Source organism: Pseudochaenichthys georgianus, chromosome 13 (genome assembly GCF_902827115.2).
Source record: "Pseudochaenichthys georgianus chromosome 13, fPseGeo1.2, whole genome shotgun sequence".
NCBI classification, from domain to species: domain Eukaryota; kingdom Metazoa; phylum Chordata; class Actinopteri; order Perciformes; family Channichthyidae; genus Pseudochaenichthys; species Pseudochaenichthys georgianus.
In genome coordinates, this window is record NC_047515.1 from 15,585,953 (window position 1) to 15,600,955 (window position 15,003).

General features: G+C 40.3%; 2 protein-coding genes across 2 annotated transcripts in view; both read right to left on the minus strand.

The window, feature by feature from the left end:
* Window positions 1-2,976, minus strand: part of LOC117457402 (high affinity cationic amino acid transporter 1-like) — a 35,792-nt gene extending 32,816 nt beyond the window's left edge. The window contains exon 1 of the mRNA XM_034097473.1: window positions 2,799-2,976. The gene's annotated coding sequence lies outside the window, so the exon portion shown is untranslated. The remainder of the gene's footprint in view (window positions 1-2,798) is intronic.
* Window positions 2,977-9,537: 6,561 nt separating this feature from the next.
* Window positions 9,538-15,003, minus strand: part of gbe1b (glucan (1,4-alpha-), branching enzyme 1b) — a 94,267-nt gene continuing 88,801 nt past the window's right edge. The window contains exon 16 of the mRNA XM_034096973.2: window positions 9,538-10,611. Coding sequence (XP_033952864.1) covers window positions 10,549-10,611 — 63 coding nt within the window. The 3' untranslated portion in view covers window positions 9,538-10,548. The remainder of the gene's footprint in view (window positions 10,612-15,003) is intronic.

The window sequence follows — 15,003 nt, forward strand, 5'->3', positions numbered from 1 at the left end:
TAACTTCCTGCTTCTCAAGAATGATACCGATAACCGATAATAAAAAAATAATTTACGCCACTAATTATTTTAACGCGATTAACGCATGTGTATTTTTTTACCTTGGCCGCCCCGTAGTTTCAGAGCGCATCGAGTTTAAAATACCATCTACAAACTGATGCTGCTGACAGCCCCGCTCCTGCCGACCGCTTGTGGCAGACCACACTTCCACGCTCACCGGCAGGCACCGACTGGCCATCTGGAGGACCGGGAGGGTGTGTGTGTGTGTGTGGCCCGAGCGAGCGAGAGAGAGACCTTACGTGCATTGTTGTTGTTAGCATCTGTGCTAGCTAGCTGCGCTAACGGATATAAGGAGCTGTTTAAATGAAAACAGAGGAGCGACATTTCGCCACAACTGCGCCGAGCACTTGACTTTATGCAGGAAGCCAGACAGCGGGACATTGTACGAGAAGTCAGCACACTCAGCAACATGATTGCAGCGTCCAGGCAGCTCCGGTTCGAGCATATGCCTTGAGTTGCACGTAGCTCCAACGCGCGCGCGCAGACACACACACACACACACACACACACACACACACACACACACACACACACACACACACACACACACACACACACACACACACACACACACACACACACACACACACACACACACACACACACACACACACACACACACACACACACACACACACACACACACACACACACACACACACACACACACACACACACACACACACACACACACTTTGTATTGTATTATTGTCTTCGTACGCTTTTAACACACCATCGTAGCGATGGCGATGTTTCAGGTGACTGATCAGGTTCGAAGTATTAGGGAGCGCTGGATTTGTGAAGAACTCCCCTCTTCCTAAACCACTAATACCACAGTACTGGCAAAACGGGAGGAGCCGAGTGAAAAACAAGCGCCCCTCATCCCAATCCACCCACACCGCAGTATTTTTTTCTTTTTTTTTACCCAAAAAATATATTGTATATTATCGGGGCTATTAATACTGTTATCGGGTTTATCGGGATGACGTCATAATTCCTAATATCGGACCGATAATTATCGGGCCGATAATTATCGTGCATCCCTAATAATCATGTCTGTTGATCTCCAGACTAACAGCAGCATGAGAATAACCTGCCGAAAGTGCAGATGCTCCATGGCGGTGGCTCCGCTAGAAATTGACGGGATTTGCGTTTGTACCCCCTTAATGTTTGACCAATGGTTGAACAGCATTTCCGAGCACATGACTTGTGTTTAAAGTTTATAGTCCGTTTGAGTTTTGCCTGTGTGAACGCAAACCGAACCTTCTGAAAAATGAAACAATCAATGTAACAAACTGTCGTCTGGTGCGCACCAGAGAGCGGACTATTAGGTGTGAATGCACCCTTACATTATAATCGCATTAGAAACATATCTCTTTTTAGCCAGGATAGACGGGGAAACTATTTACAGCGATCAACATGTCACACTGTTTAAGAGTAAAATATGAATGCAAACTAATCCCTAACATCAGCTTTGTAAAGCATACATTAATCATAATATTGAATGAAGATACACATCATGGTTCTTAACTGATTATAATAATTCATTGGATTTAGTTAGTTTCTAAGGTGAGACACTAAAGTAAAATATACGTTTTGAATGCATTGCACATCATTTTGAGAGTTTGGGATATTTTGCTTCACAACGTGTTTTCATTAAGTTGAGTTGATTCTACTACACTTTGTCGCAGTAGAATTATCCTAAATCCAGACATTAGAGTTACACAATGTGTGGTTTGTTAGTTGCATTCACATCTATACTAAAGGTCCTTTTTACAGAGGGGGTATTTGTATACATTTTCCATAGACTGATTTATATAGCATTTTATTCTTAACAAGTATTGATCAAATTGACCTTTTATGGCTGTTGAAAGTAGTTTAAGGAGTCCGACATATCCACATTTCTTATTTAAATGTATAGCCTGTAATACAACAAATATGTGCATTAATCAAATAAAAAGGGAAGTTATAGTGATAAGTTCAAATGTTTACCATGGCATACTCACCTGTAGTATGTTCCCTTAACTCTGCACAATTCATGCTAAACTTACATAAAGACATATGTTTCAAAACGTACAAATCATAACTATAGGCTTGCATGAAGTTTTACAATTTTGAAAGATGTTTGGAGCAATACAATGCCAACTGCTCTAGGTTGATACACACTCACAGCTCATCATAGTGACTAAATGCATAATGTAATCAAAGTCTTTTAACCGACGTTAATTCCGTCTTTCCCTAATTCAACTGTTTATTTAACCAGAGGAAACTTGCTAAGAAGGATGATGAAAAATCTGCACGACATGTCCTTTATTTAAACTGCGGGTTCATGCGAGTTCACGCGAGTTCACGCACAGCAGCAGTGGAAATGGCACTCTCTATAAAAGGCAATGCTCTCCTCAGGCTCACCGCTCAGGCTTTTCAAACTGCTAACATCCACACAAAACGACTCCTGATCCACTTCTATATTCTATGTTTCATTAGTGAAGATCTTCGAGCCTCACTGGGCTACTTTAACTTCTGCTCTGAAGTACAGCAGCAGCTCGACCATGCCTTATATTGCATCAGCCGGACGGTTTCTTCCTCCTCTCAGACCATGTGCACTTCCAGGACAGGATACGCATGGCTGAGAAGCAACCACGCTGTGCATACTTTCACTAACAACTGCATCCCGTGCAACATGGGTAAATAACTGAACCTTAAGAAGAAGTCAGAATGATACACTTTAAACGTCTTACCTTCTTTGTACGCCGATCCCTGATATATATTCTGTTTATTGCAGTTTACGCGTCACAAGTGTGGACAAAAGTCGCGTAAAATCGGTTTTTTTCTGCAAGGAACTTGTGACAGATGGTTTGTTTTGGCCACACACAAATACACGCGTGTAACAACGGAAATCCAGCTAACACACCGACACTGGGAGGTCCGCCCAGCTGTCCATGGCTCCACCCGACTATTATTAGCTGAATATCAGATTATAATTGTTTTCTCGCTGCAAGCACCACCTTTAACCACCAGATGGCGCTCTTTACAAGCAAATCACCCTCCCTCCAGCCCCTCCTGGGTCTATGAGGCATCCATGCTATCAGAAACATAAACACACTCTATAGTCAATTAGTCATGTCTGTAATTTACATTTGGCACTATTATGATTTGTCCACATCTTTCCTGATGCTCCTTCCATCCTCTCATGGTTGCATATGCAGTCACAAGAACACAGGATAAATATGGATTTCTTGAGGAGTTGCAAAAGTCTCAGCGGGGAAACAAAGCTGTTACGCTCCATTCTCTGAGTTTCCTGGTGTGGCTGTGGAGCAGAGCCATGTTTGTGATCCTCTTATTTCAGCCCCATATATGCCCAAAAACTACACCGGGATTTATAATGCAAAGGAGATCCTTACAGACTGCTCAGCATACAAAAGGAAGCCACTCCAGTCATGACTAAGCTCCATCCTGCTTGAGATGGAGAGATTCCTTCCAACCAGATCAGTTTGAGGCCCTGCTGTGCTGAAACTTTCTGCAGAGGCTGTTGAGATCAGTGTGAAACTGGGGCTGCTTCATGATTACTTTCTTTGCTTTGACTTGCCCGTATACTGTATGTATCTAAGCTCAATAAGATCTAATTGGTAAGAGAAGTGCTGTATATGCGGCCTCATCTGACATTTCTAGATTTATGGTTGACTGCCGCTCACCCTGCGGACCAATTGTGGATAGCCTTGATAAATGGGAGTCAGTGCACTTGGTCATTTTGAAGTAATGCTGTTCCTGTGGGACCAGTAGAAGGAAGCATGCTCCCCCACACCACATATTGCTGTATTTTGCTGCTTTAAGATATTTGTACATTTCTGGTGGGGAATTTCTCACCTCATGAATTTAGCTCTGGTTCTCTGGAGCTGGAGTACTGATGGTTTTCAATCAAGCTGTTTAATGAGGAATGAATAGACACTAGATACCAGGAGAATGCATTTAATTACCTTGCACAATAGAAAACAAGTGGCACTCTGGGTCCCAGAGATCTCCATTGGACCCAGTCTCTGCCAGTGTTGCATAAAGATGAAGAACGAGCTGTAATGACAAAAATAATCTCAGCACATTCACACTCTGCTTGGCCAGACAGCAGTCCCTTCTCCTTTGCCTCCTGCCAGAGTGCTCCACTCAGACGCCCTGGCACAAATGATATCAATCACAATACAAGTAAAGATTCAAATCGGTTTGACCCAGGAGGGACAAGGATTCCTCCTTAAGCATTTGATACTAACACTCCAAAGAGAAGATTGATATCAGTTTTCATCTTGCTTTCAGAAAGTTGCGTTTGTGCCTCTCATGTATTACATTTGCAATCCAGACAGGGATAAGATCCTTCCTCCAGAAAAAATAAATAGTAAATAGATACTGATACTGTAGTGATATTTGAAAACACTCTATCCTCAAATACTCCTAACCATCTAGATAACATATCATAAACCATAAAGATGTTTGACCCTTTTCCGAAGTTGCTGCACCATTGCAAAATGGAAATACCTATCATGCTCTATCTCTAGTGTTGTTACAATATATATTTGTACATGTATATAAAATAACTTTTTATATTTTTCTCATAAAAAGAGCAAGGAAATTCGGTTTGGGCTGAATAATTGTGAATTATGTGTTAAATAAAAATAAAAATGTATGGTTGACTTAGCTCCTTGACTCCAATGTTATGGTAATCCATTATGCTGGTTGCATGCAACACAATCAAATAGCCATTGTGCCCTCATTGGCTCAATTTGCCATTGTGACTGGTGTGACCCCATTGCAAGATGGTCTCTAGTTTCATTGAGTGCTTAGTGTCACTAACGCAACGTTTAAACCACAATGTTGAGATGCTCGAGTCTTCAAAAATGGTCCCATCTCAATGTCTAACAAACAACCCAATAAATACTATCTTTAACCATATTATAGGAGGCTTGAATATGGATTGTTTTGCTATTCTAGAAAAAACAAATAGCTGTTTTGAAAAAGCACCAGCTTCCATAATGCGTGCCCCAGGTGCTCAAACCTGCAGGAGGTGATTGTTCTCTAAAACCACAGGCATTCCTCGACACAGACAACGATGAAGAGTACAACTGCTTTTCTTGACTATTCACAAGAGGAAAGAACAAGCACCTGCATGTGTGATCTGAAATACAATACTCAGAATGAGCTCAAAGCACAGGTGAATAATAAATTAAGACATTATATATATATTTGAACAGGGAATTTAAACACTTCACATGTATGCAATTTCTGTCATTCTAATACAAAAGTTTATGAAATGTGTCATTCAAATCCAAGTGTCTTATAGTCTACTTGAATTCGGATTTCAACACCAAATGGCCCTGTGTTTTTTCCTGTAATGGTTTATTTGTATTTTCCCCCAAAATGTCACGTGACCTAACAAACCCACTTATCCCAGACCTTTTACTTGTGACTACCCTTTTTTTTAATACTGTTTTTACTATTCATTCTACCGTGTGCTGTGCTGTTTTATATTGTTCTATGCTTATTGCTTGTAACACTTTGGGATTAGTCTTCAAATATGAAGTGGGTTACAAATAAAACACATTATTATTATTATTATCTTACGGTGCAATGTCATTTATTGTACATTTATTTCTAATTTCTAAAGTGTTTGTCTACCTAAGTCAGTATTTCTTTGGAAAGCTAAAGTCACAGAATAGAACATAATCACATTGTATTATATTAAAGCTGAAGCAGCGTGCATGGAATCCCTTCCCGACTCGTGCAGTCTCCTGGGTCAGACCCCCAATTCTGCTGTCGACATTGTCTCGTTCTCCAGGACGTTCCCTGAAGGCATCTCTACTTGTGAGCTCATAACAAAAAACCAAGCGTGTTTAAACAGAGGATGTCCTCCCATGGTTACCTCTTAAATAAAGCACATTATGTATGTCAGTTATCTCATGGCAGGTATATCTACAGGGATGCACTCACCAAATAAACACTTGTAAAATTCAGTGCAATATTGAAAATGGTGAGGCTTGCAGTTGAGTTTGCTGTACCAGGTGTTGATACAGTGGTGTTGCGTTTTGCTTTAGTGTTTCTGTAACTGTTTGTACAGTGTGAACACATTTGCATGGTAATTGGATTGAAATGCATTATATTGTATACGCCATGTGCCATCACAACCCTATTATCTGTTCATTATTATCAGTGACAATGATTGTTAAATGGCTGAGAGGAGACATATAATTACTGCAGAATTATGAACCCGAATAAAAATAGCATGTAAATACAATATGGTATATAACTAAATCATGTACGTTTACATTGCAGCACCCTTATACCATTTTAAATTGATTACTGAATTAACAAACTATAGCTTTTAAAATAACATCATATGATGAAATGAACAATACACATACTATATATGCTCCTGTGTACCATACACTCATGGACACAACCACATATACATGGTAAATATAGATAATGGGAATATTACAGTATTAAGTATAATGGTATACCTTAAAGCTGTTTCAGCCCTAGAGAAAAAGCATAAGTGGCAAATTAGTGATTCAAATCAAATCAAGTTTTATTGATATAGCACATTTATAAACGATTTTTGGTCGAGCCAAAGTGCTGTACATATAATAAAAATAGCCTACAGTAGAGACACTTTACAGCAAATACAACAGCACAGATTGTTCAGAATATCAGTATGAGAAAAACGACACCCTCTGTCCTTAGACCCTCACATCGTACAAGGAAAAACTTCCAGAGAAAACCCACAGTTTAAGGGGAACATGTGAGAAACCTCAGGGAGAGCAACAGAGGAGGGATCCCTCTCCCAGGACGGACAGACGTGCAATAGAAGCCGTGTGTAAATCGAAGAGACAATACATTTTACAGCATATAGACCGAATGTTAGGAAATGCATGTGTCTGTAATAAGAAGATGAATCCACGAGGATGTCAGCTACAATCCTGTGGAAGCCATCAGGGAAGCAGCATGACGAGACCCAAGGCAGGACCGCAGAGACAGGTTCAGCCACGACCCGAAGTCCACGACTTAATCCAGAACTCAGGATAGAGGATCCAAGACACAGGACTACAGCAAGAGGATCAGCCTCGACTCCGGATCCCGGCGTAGATATAGATACAAAACAAGAAAAAAGATTTGGCTGGGTTAATCGGAACAAGAGAATACACAGACACAGACAGAGAGGGAAAAGGTCATTGGATAAAAGTTATTCTTGATAACCCTCTAGAAAGATCTCATGAACTTCCCCACTCAATCTATCAAGACCCGAGCAGTTCTATTAGAAGTCCAAGGTAAAGGCACAGGCCGGCGCATACCGCTCATGGAATCCCTCACCATATGAACTCTGACCCCTCATGTGTACAAGTGAAGAGACACCATGTGTCAGCTCCTTTTTAGAATAGTATTTCTTCTCTTCTCAGAGAAACAAGGGTATGAAAAGAACAGCCAGAAACAGAGGAAGAGAGGCAGAACGTGACTACGTAAATGCACTCTCCTAAATATTAAACGAGTAAGAGGTGAAGAAACACAAAGCCAGAAATTGAAAAGAAAAGGCACTATCATGCTTCCCCTTAGAATAGGGTGGAAATTATGAAGACCCAAATTATAAAGAGGGGACATGGGATACTAGTGAAGACGGACAACAGTGAAAAAGCCCAACGTATCTAACGTACTAGCACTCTCCAAAGAGACAGAAAGTCAAAGTATACGCCGAGAGGCACAACGTGACTACGTAAATGCACTCTCTCATGTAAATTAGTTCAAGGGAAAGAGGGTGAAAAACTAAACTGGTCAAAAGAAGGAAGTAGAGAGGCCTAAATGCCCTCTCCTAGATTCAGTTAAAGGAAAGAACTGGGGAACAAACACGTACAGGAGGAAAGGCCCAACGAGTCAATGTCAACACACTCTCCTAGAATAGTTCAAGGTAAACGGGGTAGGAAGAATATAGTAAGAAACAGAGCTGAAAAGGCGTCCAAGAACGCTTTCCAGTCCAGGGTGAAAATGTAGGACAAGAAACAGAGATAGAGAGCACATCTCTTCGTCAGATGCACTCCCCCGCCTGGATAAGCGACTCTGTGCCCCATCCCCCTCTACCGGACCTTAGATCCGCAGAGGGAGAGGGGAGGGACCAAGCCCAAGGGGGGGGTTTAAAGCATTTGCCTTTATTTGATTATTAATAGTGACCGGAAACATTGCAGAAATGTACCATACCTGTAACCCAACCAAGTGAGCTGCAAAAGATAGGTAAATAAAATGTAAAAGCTGCTGACAAGTTTCAGACAACCCAGGCCAAAAAATTATCAAAAATAATATTCCAACCACTCCAAAAATGCAGCCGAAAGAATGACTAACGTATTGAATCACCACCTTTGTTAAACAGCTACACTGAGCATTTTTCAAACTGCATTTCATGTTGCAGCTGCTATTCAAAAAAACTACTGGTATCAATGCCAGTGTATGAAGTAGCACAAAAGTGAGGATGCCTGGCAAATGGAAGTATTATGGTCTGATGAGTTGTCTTGCATACCCCTTACATCATGTTGTTGGACCCACTGAGGCGGTTCCTCTGTATGGTCCCGTAACAACATTTCACAGCCTGCTTGGTCACCAAATGGAAACTGAAACTTTATGTTCAGAAGGCAAGGTAGACTTTTTTTTTAAGTCTGGTCCAGTATTCTCTTGTAGTTCACAGGACCCATTCATGACCAAAAAAAACTATGTATCAAATGCTTGGTGTCAGAGAACAATACATCAGCAGAAGAATGTGATAGGAGAGGATTAGTAGTCAGACGGCACATCGAGTTCATCCAGATTTTCCTCGTGGCCTGACAGCCACTGATTTATTATCATTAGTCATAATGGAAGAAATATGCAGCACTAGTTACTGTGCATCAGACATCAATTTTCACTTCTGAGAACAAATGCATTTTGGCAGTAGTAAAACGACAATGACATTAGGTCAGATGAGGGATGATTTAACACTCCACTTCAGTCTCACAACTTCGGTGTTTGAAATGTATTCAGACGCATTCTGTCTGTACTTTTTGAGAGGTGGAGAAAAAGCATTTTTGAATGCTTTGGTGCTACACAAAAAGAAATGACATGTTCATGATACTTTTGGCTAAACACAGAATGATGGCCCTGCATATAAATGTGTTTCTTTCAGCTGCAGGGAAGGCAGATCAAAACCTGCCATATGCTACAATACACAGCTTAAATGGCTGAGAATCTGTATTAATGCACTAGGTGTGGATCACAGAATTACAATATCCATGGCAGTAAATCAAGGCATTAGCTTTATCTGGGTCGCCTAAACTCAGGGCAGTTCACAGTATTGCTTTGATAAAACGTGCAGAGAATGATGAAAGTTCGCCAAAAGACATCCTTTCACGTGGCAACAAGGGACTTTTAGAAAAAGAACATTAATTATAACAGTCATTTGAAAAACATAACTTCAAGAAATGAAATCTCATGTGGACGGCCATTTTAATGAAATGTTGTGTTGATTTCAGCAGTCACAGTATTATTTGAGTATAACTCTTCCAACTGTAAAACACATGACGTATACTTTAATGGATAAACAGTAGGAGAACACCATTCATAACCCTTTTTCGTTAGGTGGACAAAAAACTGTGTAATTCAGTTAAACATGTAACTAGTACATTATGAAACACACTGATATTATTAGGTGATGTTATCACTTTGTTTTAGCTGCAAATGACTGGCTTCATAACAGGGCCGTAAATAACCACATAAATGCTCCCAGTAGCTGAATTCAAACATTACAACACAACTGGTTTGGATACACATTCAAAGTATAATTATTCAAAGCAGCTCATTACTTTGTGCAAATTGCAATATTTTAATACGTACAAGGTCCCAAAATGCAAATTAACAAAGATGGATCACCAATTATATGAGACTTTCTGATTTTCAAGTGCTGGTAATACTTTAAATCTCTTTGTGTCTTTGACACAATAATATCATCTTTATTAAAATATAAAATGATTGAACCAAATGAAATACATTTCCACATACAGAATATTCAAAAAGATTCCATTTTCTCTGAGCTTTTTAAATGTTTGAATGCTTGCTGTATTGCTTCCCACTACCACACTCGCCAGTCATGTGTTTCAGATGACACGCCAAATTCGGCAGAGCCTATAAATGGCTGCTGGCTTGTGGTGGATTGACTCGGCAGGGTTTTAAGTTTTTGCATCTAGCTGCTGGTTAGGTTGGCTGCTACCCAAATGGACCAATCTGTAGTAAATGGGGTTACACTGCTTCTATGGTTGCAGATGGTGTTTGAAAGCACCCAAAGCTTTTATTACAATTTGGAAAAAAAGAGTTGGACACAAAAAGTGGGTTTGGGTGGTGTGCAAGGTTGACACTTTAAAATGAAGGTGATTGTTAACACTCAGTTTGAGGTTGGAATCCATTCTCCATCCTGGTCTCTGCGGAGACAATCATCCTCTAATAACAGTAATCTATCTCCTCGTTGGCCAGGACAATAGCTGTTCTGCAGGGGATGTAGACCTGAGAGAGAAAGAGAGACAAAGGGAGGGAAGAAGGGAGGGAGAAACGTGAGTTGACAATTGAAGATTAATGACGGTAACGAGATCACCAATTTCGCTGATTATTGAATCTTCACGTTTTTCCTTCCTTAGAAGTCAGACGTGGAGACACTTGGTGGTGCCTTCATGATCATTGCTTCTCACAATCAAGGTCGACATGACGGCTTTGTGAAGGGAAGGGAAGGGGAAGGAGTGAAGAAGAGGAGAATGGGGATGGTGGGGTGTAATCAGAGAAATATTCAGATCTGAACAGAAAAATAACTCTTCAGAGGAGACAGTAGACAAACACCTTAGCTTTGATCAAAGAGGATTGTCAAGGTTAGAGAGGTGTATAATCAAAGTGTGACAGAGACCTCTGGGTGGCAGTGGAGTCAGCACATCTGGAGCTTGTGCCCGTGAGCTCATTCTGTAGCTTCTCATTTCAAGCTCTGCGCTGTGGAGAATATGCATCCTGCCATAGCTGGTCCTGAACATTTCTTGATCAGTGACTTAAACTGTCTGAAATTCATTAAACACTGCATTCAAAGCACGTGCATGCAAATGAGAAATCCCACTTTAAGTGGGGGTGGAGAAATAATCATAATTTTCAATTCTGAACTCGGCAATCAATGCAATTACTGTGCATTTCATCATCTCCATATATTGGCCGTGCTTCATCTGTAAACTATGGATTCTGTGAAGATACATCTGCCAGTGGGCATAAGCCGAGCTAAAAGAATCTCCAGAGTTTTGGTGGACTGAAGAAACAAAAAAACATGTCAGCAAAAAAAAAATAAGCACACCATGAAAAAAAAGAAAAATAAACCGAGCCTGGAAATGTCAGATTCCATATATATATATATATATATACACACACACACAGTACAAATACATCCTAGTGAGGGTGTTCGTTTGGAGCGGTGTAGCTAATAAAGTCTTTGATCAATCCTTTTGATATTCAGAGTGTCGCAAGGAGCCACTGTGTGCCATTACTCATTTCAGAGTTATGCCAAAGGAAAAGCCAAGCAGACATAAATGATGCTATATTTCCCAACAGAAAAGTGAAAAAGAGCGCAGGACTGTAAACAATTCAATCACCCCCTGAACTTGTCAAGACGCCCCTTGGCATCAGAGGATCTGAGCTCGCTGTGGATGTGTTTCTTTGGCAACAGTTTGTCACCGAGGGAGTCGGGCAGCGCGGTGCAGAAACACTGACACAGGCATTGGTGACTAATTAAACAGTCACAGTGGGAGAGTCTCATGCAGGAGCACTTCCGAGAGAGGCGAAGGCAGAATGAATCACTGCACCTGTTAAGACAAAAGCTACCACTGCGCCTAACCTGGAATATGTCAACAGCTTTTAATTCCAACAAATGGATAGCAATAGTGACAAATTCCAAATCACTCTGCGAACAAAGCACAGCGGATAGTCCCAAATGTTGGCACTGTAATTAGTCGAAGATGTTCTAATTAACATGATAATCCTTGCAACATGAAGGTGTTATAAATTACAAACATTCATGCTCTAAATACTGAAGGACCTGCTACGCATTCACACTTATAATTCAGGGTAATCAAAGAGGGAAAAAAAAGGGTGATATATTTCTTATCATATCAAATGTAGTCTTAATTATTCGAGGTTCCTGGTGTATCATATACGTAAATGTAAGAGCTGTACCAGTGACTTTGTAGATGTTAGCCCATCTACTGCAAATATTTTGACTTTATTTACAGCTGACAATTTTGCTGCTGTGACCTAGACTTTTTAATGCATGCTTTTCAATTCTCCAGAAGAACATACAACATTTAAATCTATTGGCGGACCCCTGACACGTTTTGTTGCCGTTTAAAACTATCATGATGACTATCAAGGGTTGGACCAGTTTTTAGTTTATGCCTTCTAATTTCGAGCTCCCTTCCATTCATCCTATATTCATTCAAAGTTTCTCAGGCATAATGTCACACAATCCACCAGTTTAGCGCAATTTCTGCTGCTTAAAAGCAACCCAGTTTTTCTAGCTTTGTCTGATTACAGTTTGTCCAAGCCTTAGCTGCTTTCTGATGAGTCATTTGGTAGGTAGGTGTTTATCAATTCTCCGACAGACATATATGCATGAAGCAGATTGCAGATCTAAGCACCAGCAGTCACTACCAGCAGCCAGATCCAAGAGCAGTAACAGTAAAACAAAACATTGTGTTCAAATCAGAGCTGAAACTAAAATTGGGGGAAGAGAAAGTGAAATAGTTTGTTTTCAAAGTACATGTATTGTATTAGTAGAAAGTAAGCCAAGGCCATGTTTTAAAAAAAACGTATTCTGTCTTACGGATGTTCTTGCGTTGCCTTGTATCACACTCATGTGAGAATTTCTACTCACTTCAAGAGCTAAGGCTAATACTCAATATGATCAATGTTCAAACACACTGACGAAGGATTCATGAGGTGCTTCTCAGGAATATATCATCCACTTGGTGCCTGAATCCAGACCCGGGCTGCTGGCAGGAGCACAGCCCGACACTCTGTGAGCTTTGAGTCTCCAGAGGCCTGGGGCCTATACTACGAATCAAGATTTTCGTTTAGCAAGCTAACTTCTGGGATTTCCGGTCCTACGAAGCTGGTTCACTTTTTAGCGGGCTAGATAACTTATTCTGAACGGCTAGCCTGCGCCGGAGCAGGATAGGTTCCATGATAAGAGATCAACTGTGGAGTTCTTCTCCTTCTTTGCTTTAATGGCTTCCACTTGGAGCATATCACCACTATACTGTTGATTTATTTAATGTATAAACTGCCCATATTGTTCATGTAGAACAGTGTTCACGTAAGCCTGCACATTGATTTTATTTTTCATTGAATGTAACCGTTTCAATAAGGAAACATCTATTACAGGTTGAGGTAGAAACCATGGTGGAACAGCTGATAACAACAGTGTGCAAAGTTTAAAGCGATCAAATCATATTACTGGATAAAGGAATTACAGTTTAAACTGCCGTTGCAGTTCAAATCACCGTCTGTGTGAACGTGAAAATTAATAGAATATCACCTCCCATCTTCAGAGCAATCTGACTATTATAATATTAGCATTAAGAAAGCTTAATTAAATATCAAAGTAACATTACGTTGCCTACAGTCCGCGGCACTGAGTGCAGACGTCGATGTGTCCCATTATCATTCATATCACATCATAATGTATCATATATTTCCTTATCTGAGTCAGCTGAGCCGTATCTGGCCGTGCAACACTCAGTGTCGCATACTGTATGCAGAAGTATTATTTTAAGCAACACATTAAGTTGACGAAACACTCGAGTCAAATGTAATTAAAATCAGATCGTGTTTTAGACGGGGCAGTGATATCATAAACCTGTTAATGTACGCATTCAAACTTTTTATTTGTATTCACCTAGCAGGTGCAGCTATGTGGCTTTTATCCTGGATAAAGTGCTTAAATCATGGATGTTTAAAGTTTAACTTCTTCATATGTCTAGTATTAAAGTTGACTTTTCATTCAGGAAGTATGACGCTGCGCTGTCAGTATGCTTGTCCATGTTTGTGATTGGTCGAATGCTCCAGATACCACCCCTTTCATGTGAACGCGCACCTAACTAGATAGGACACGGCTAGCTTGAGCGATCCACTTGATAACCAGTGTCGTAGTACAGTTTAGCGAGAGCGCGTATGTTTTGGATTAAGCCAACCGGCTAACTCAAACATATCCAGGTTAGGTTGGACCAGCTTCGTAGTGCAGGCCTCAGGCATGTCTCTGTTTGGATCCATCACTCGCTTAACAAGGATCAACCCCTGTAAGGACTTGTGTGCATGCATCTAAGACTCTAGGTAATAACATGACCCAGACTTGGTAGGTTAACAGAGTCACCAACTGATTGAAGGATATTATCGGTTTCCGTTTACAATTTTTATTTATTTTTGTAGTTTTAGTTGTTTTGTCACCATGTTCCGTGATCAGCAGTTAATTTATTGTTTTTTGTCCTCCATAGTCACAATAAACTAACATTAAGCTCCTGAACAAAGGAAAAAAAAGTTCTAAAAATAAGGACGTAACAGAATTGTAACTTTCTGAGCCAACAGCATCTCAGTTTACAATACAACTATTGAATAGAAAACTTTTAAATTGCGTTTCTATATCCCGACACACAATAGATACATGCAAATACATTGAAATGCATTGTGGATCTATCAGTACAGTATATTTGTACGTGCAGGTCCTGTCAGTTTTATTCTGTAAGTTCACACTTCAACATCCACCCTTAGATGTTTCTGATGGGAATGTACATCTTTTGATCATTTTCTAGAAGCCTGCTTCGTTTCCCTCACTTTCTTCCTCACTTCAGCTTAATTTCTTTTTGTGAAACTGTCAGA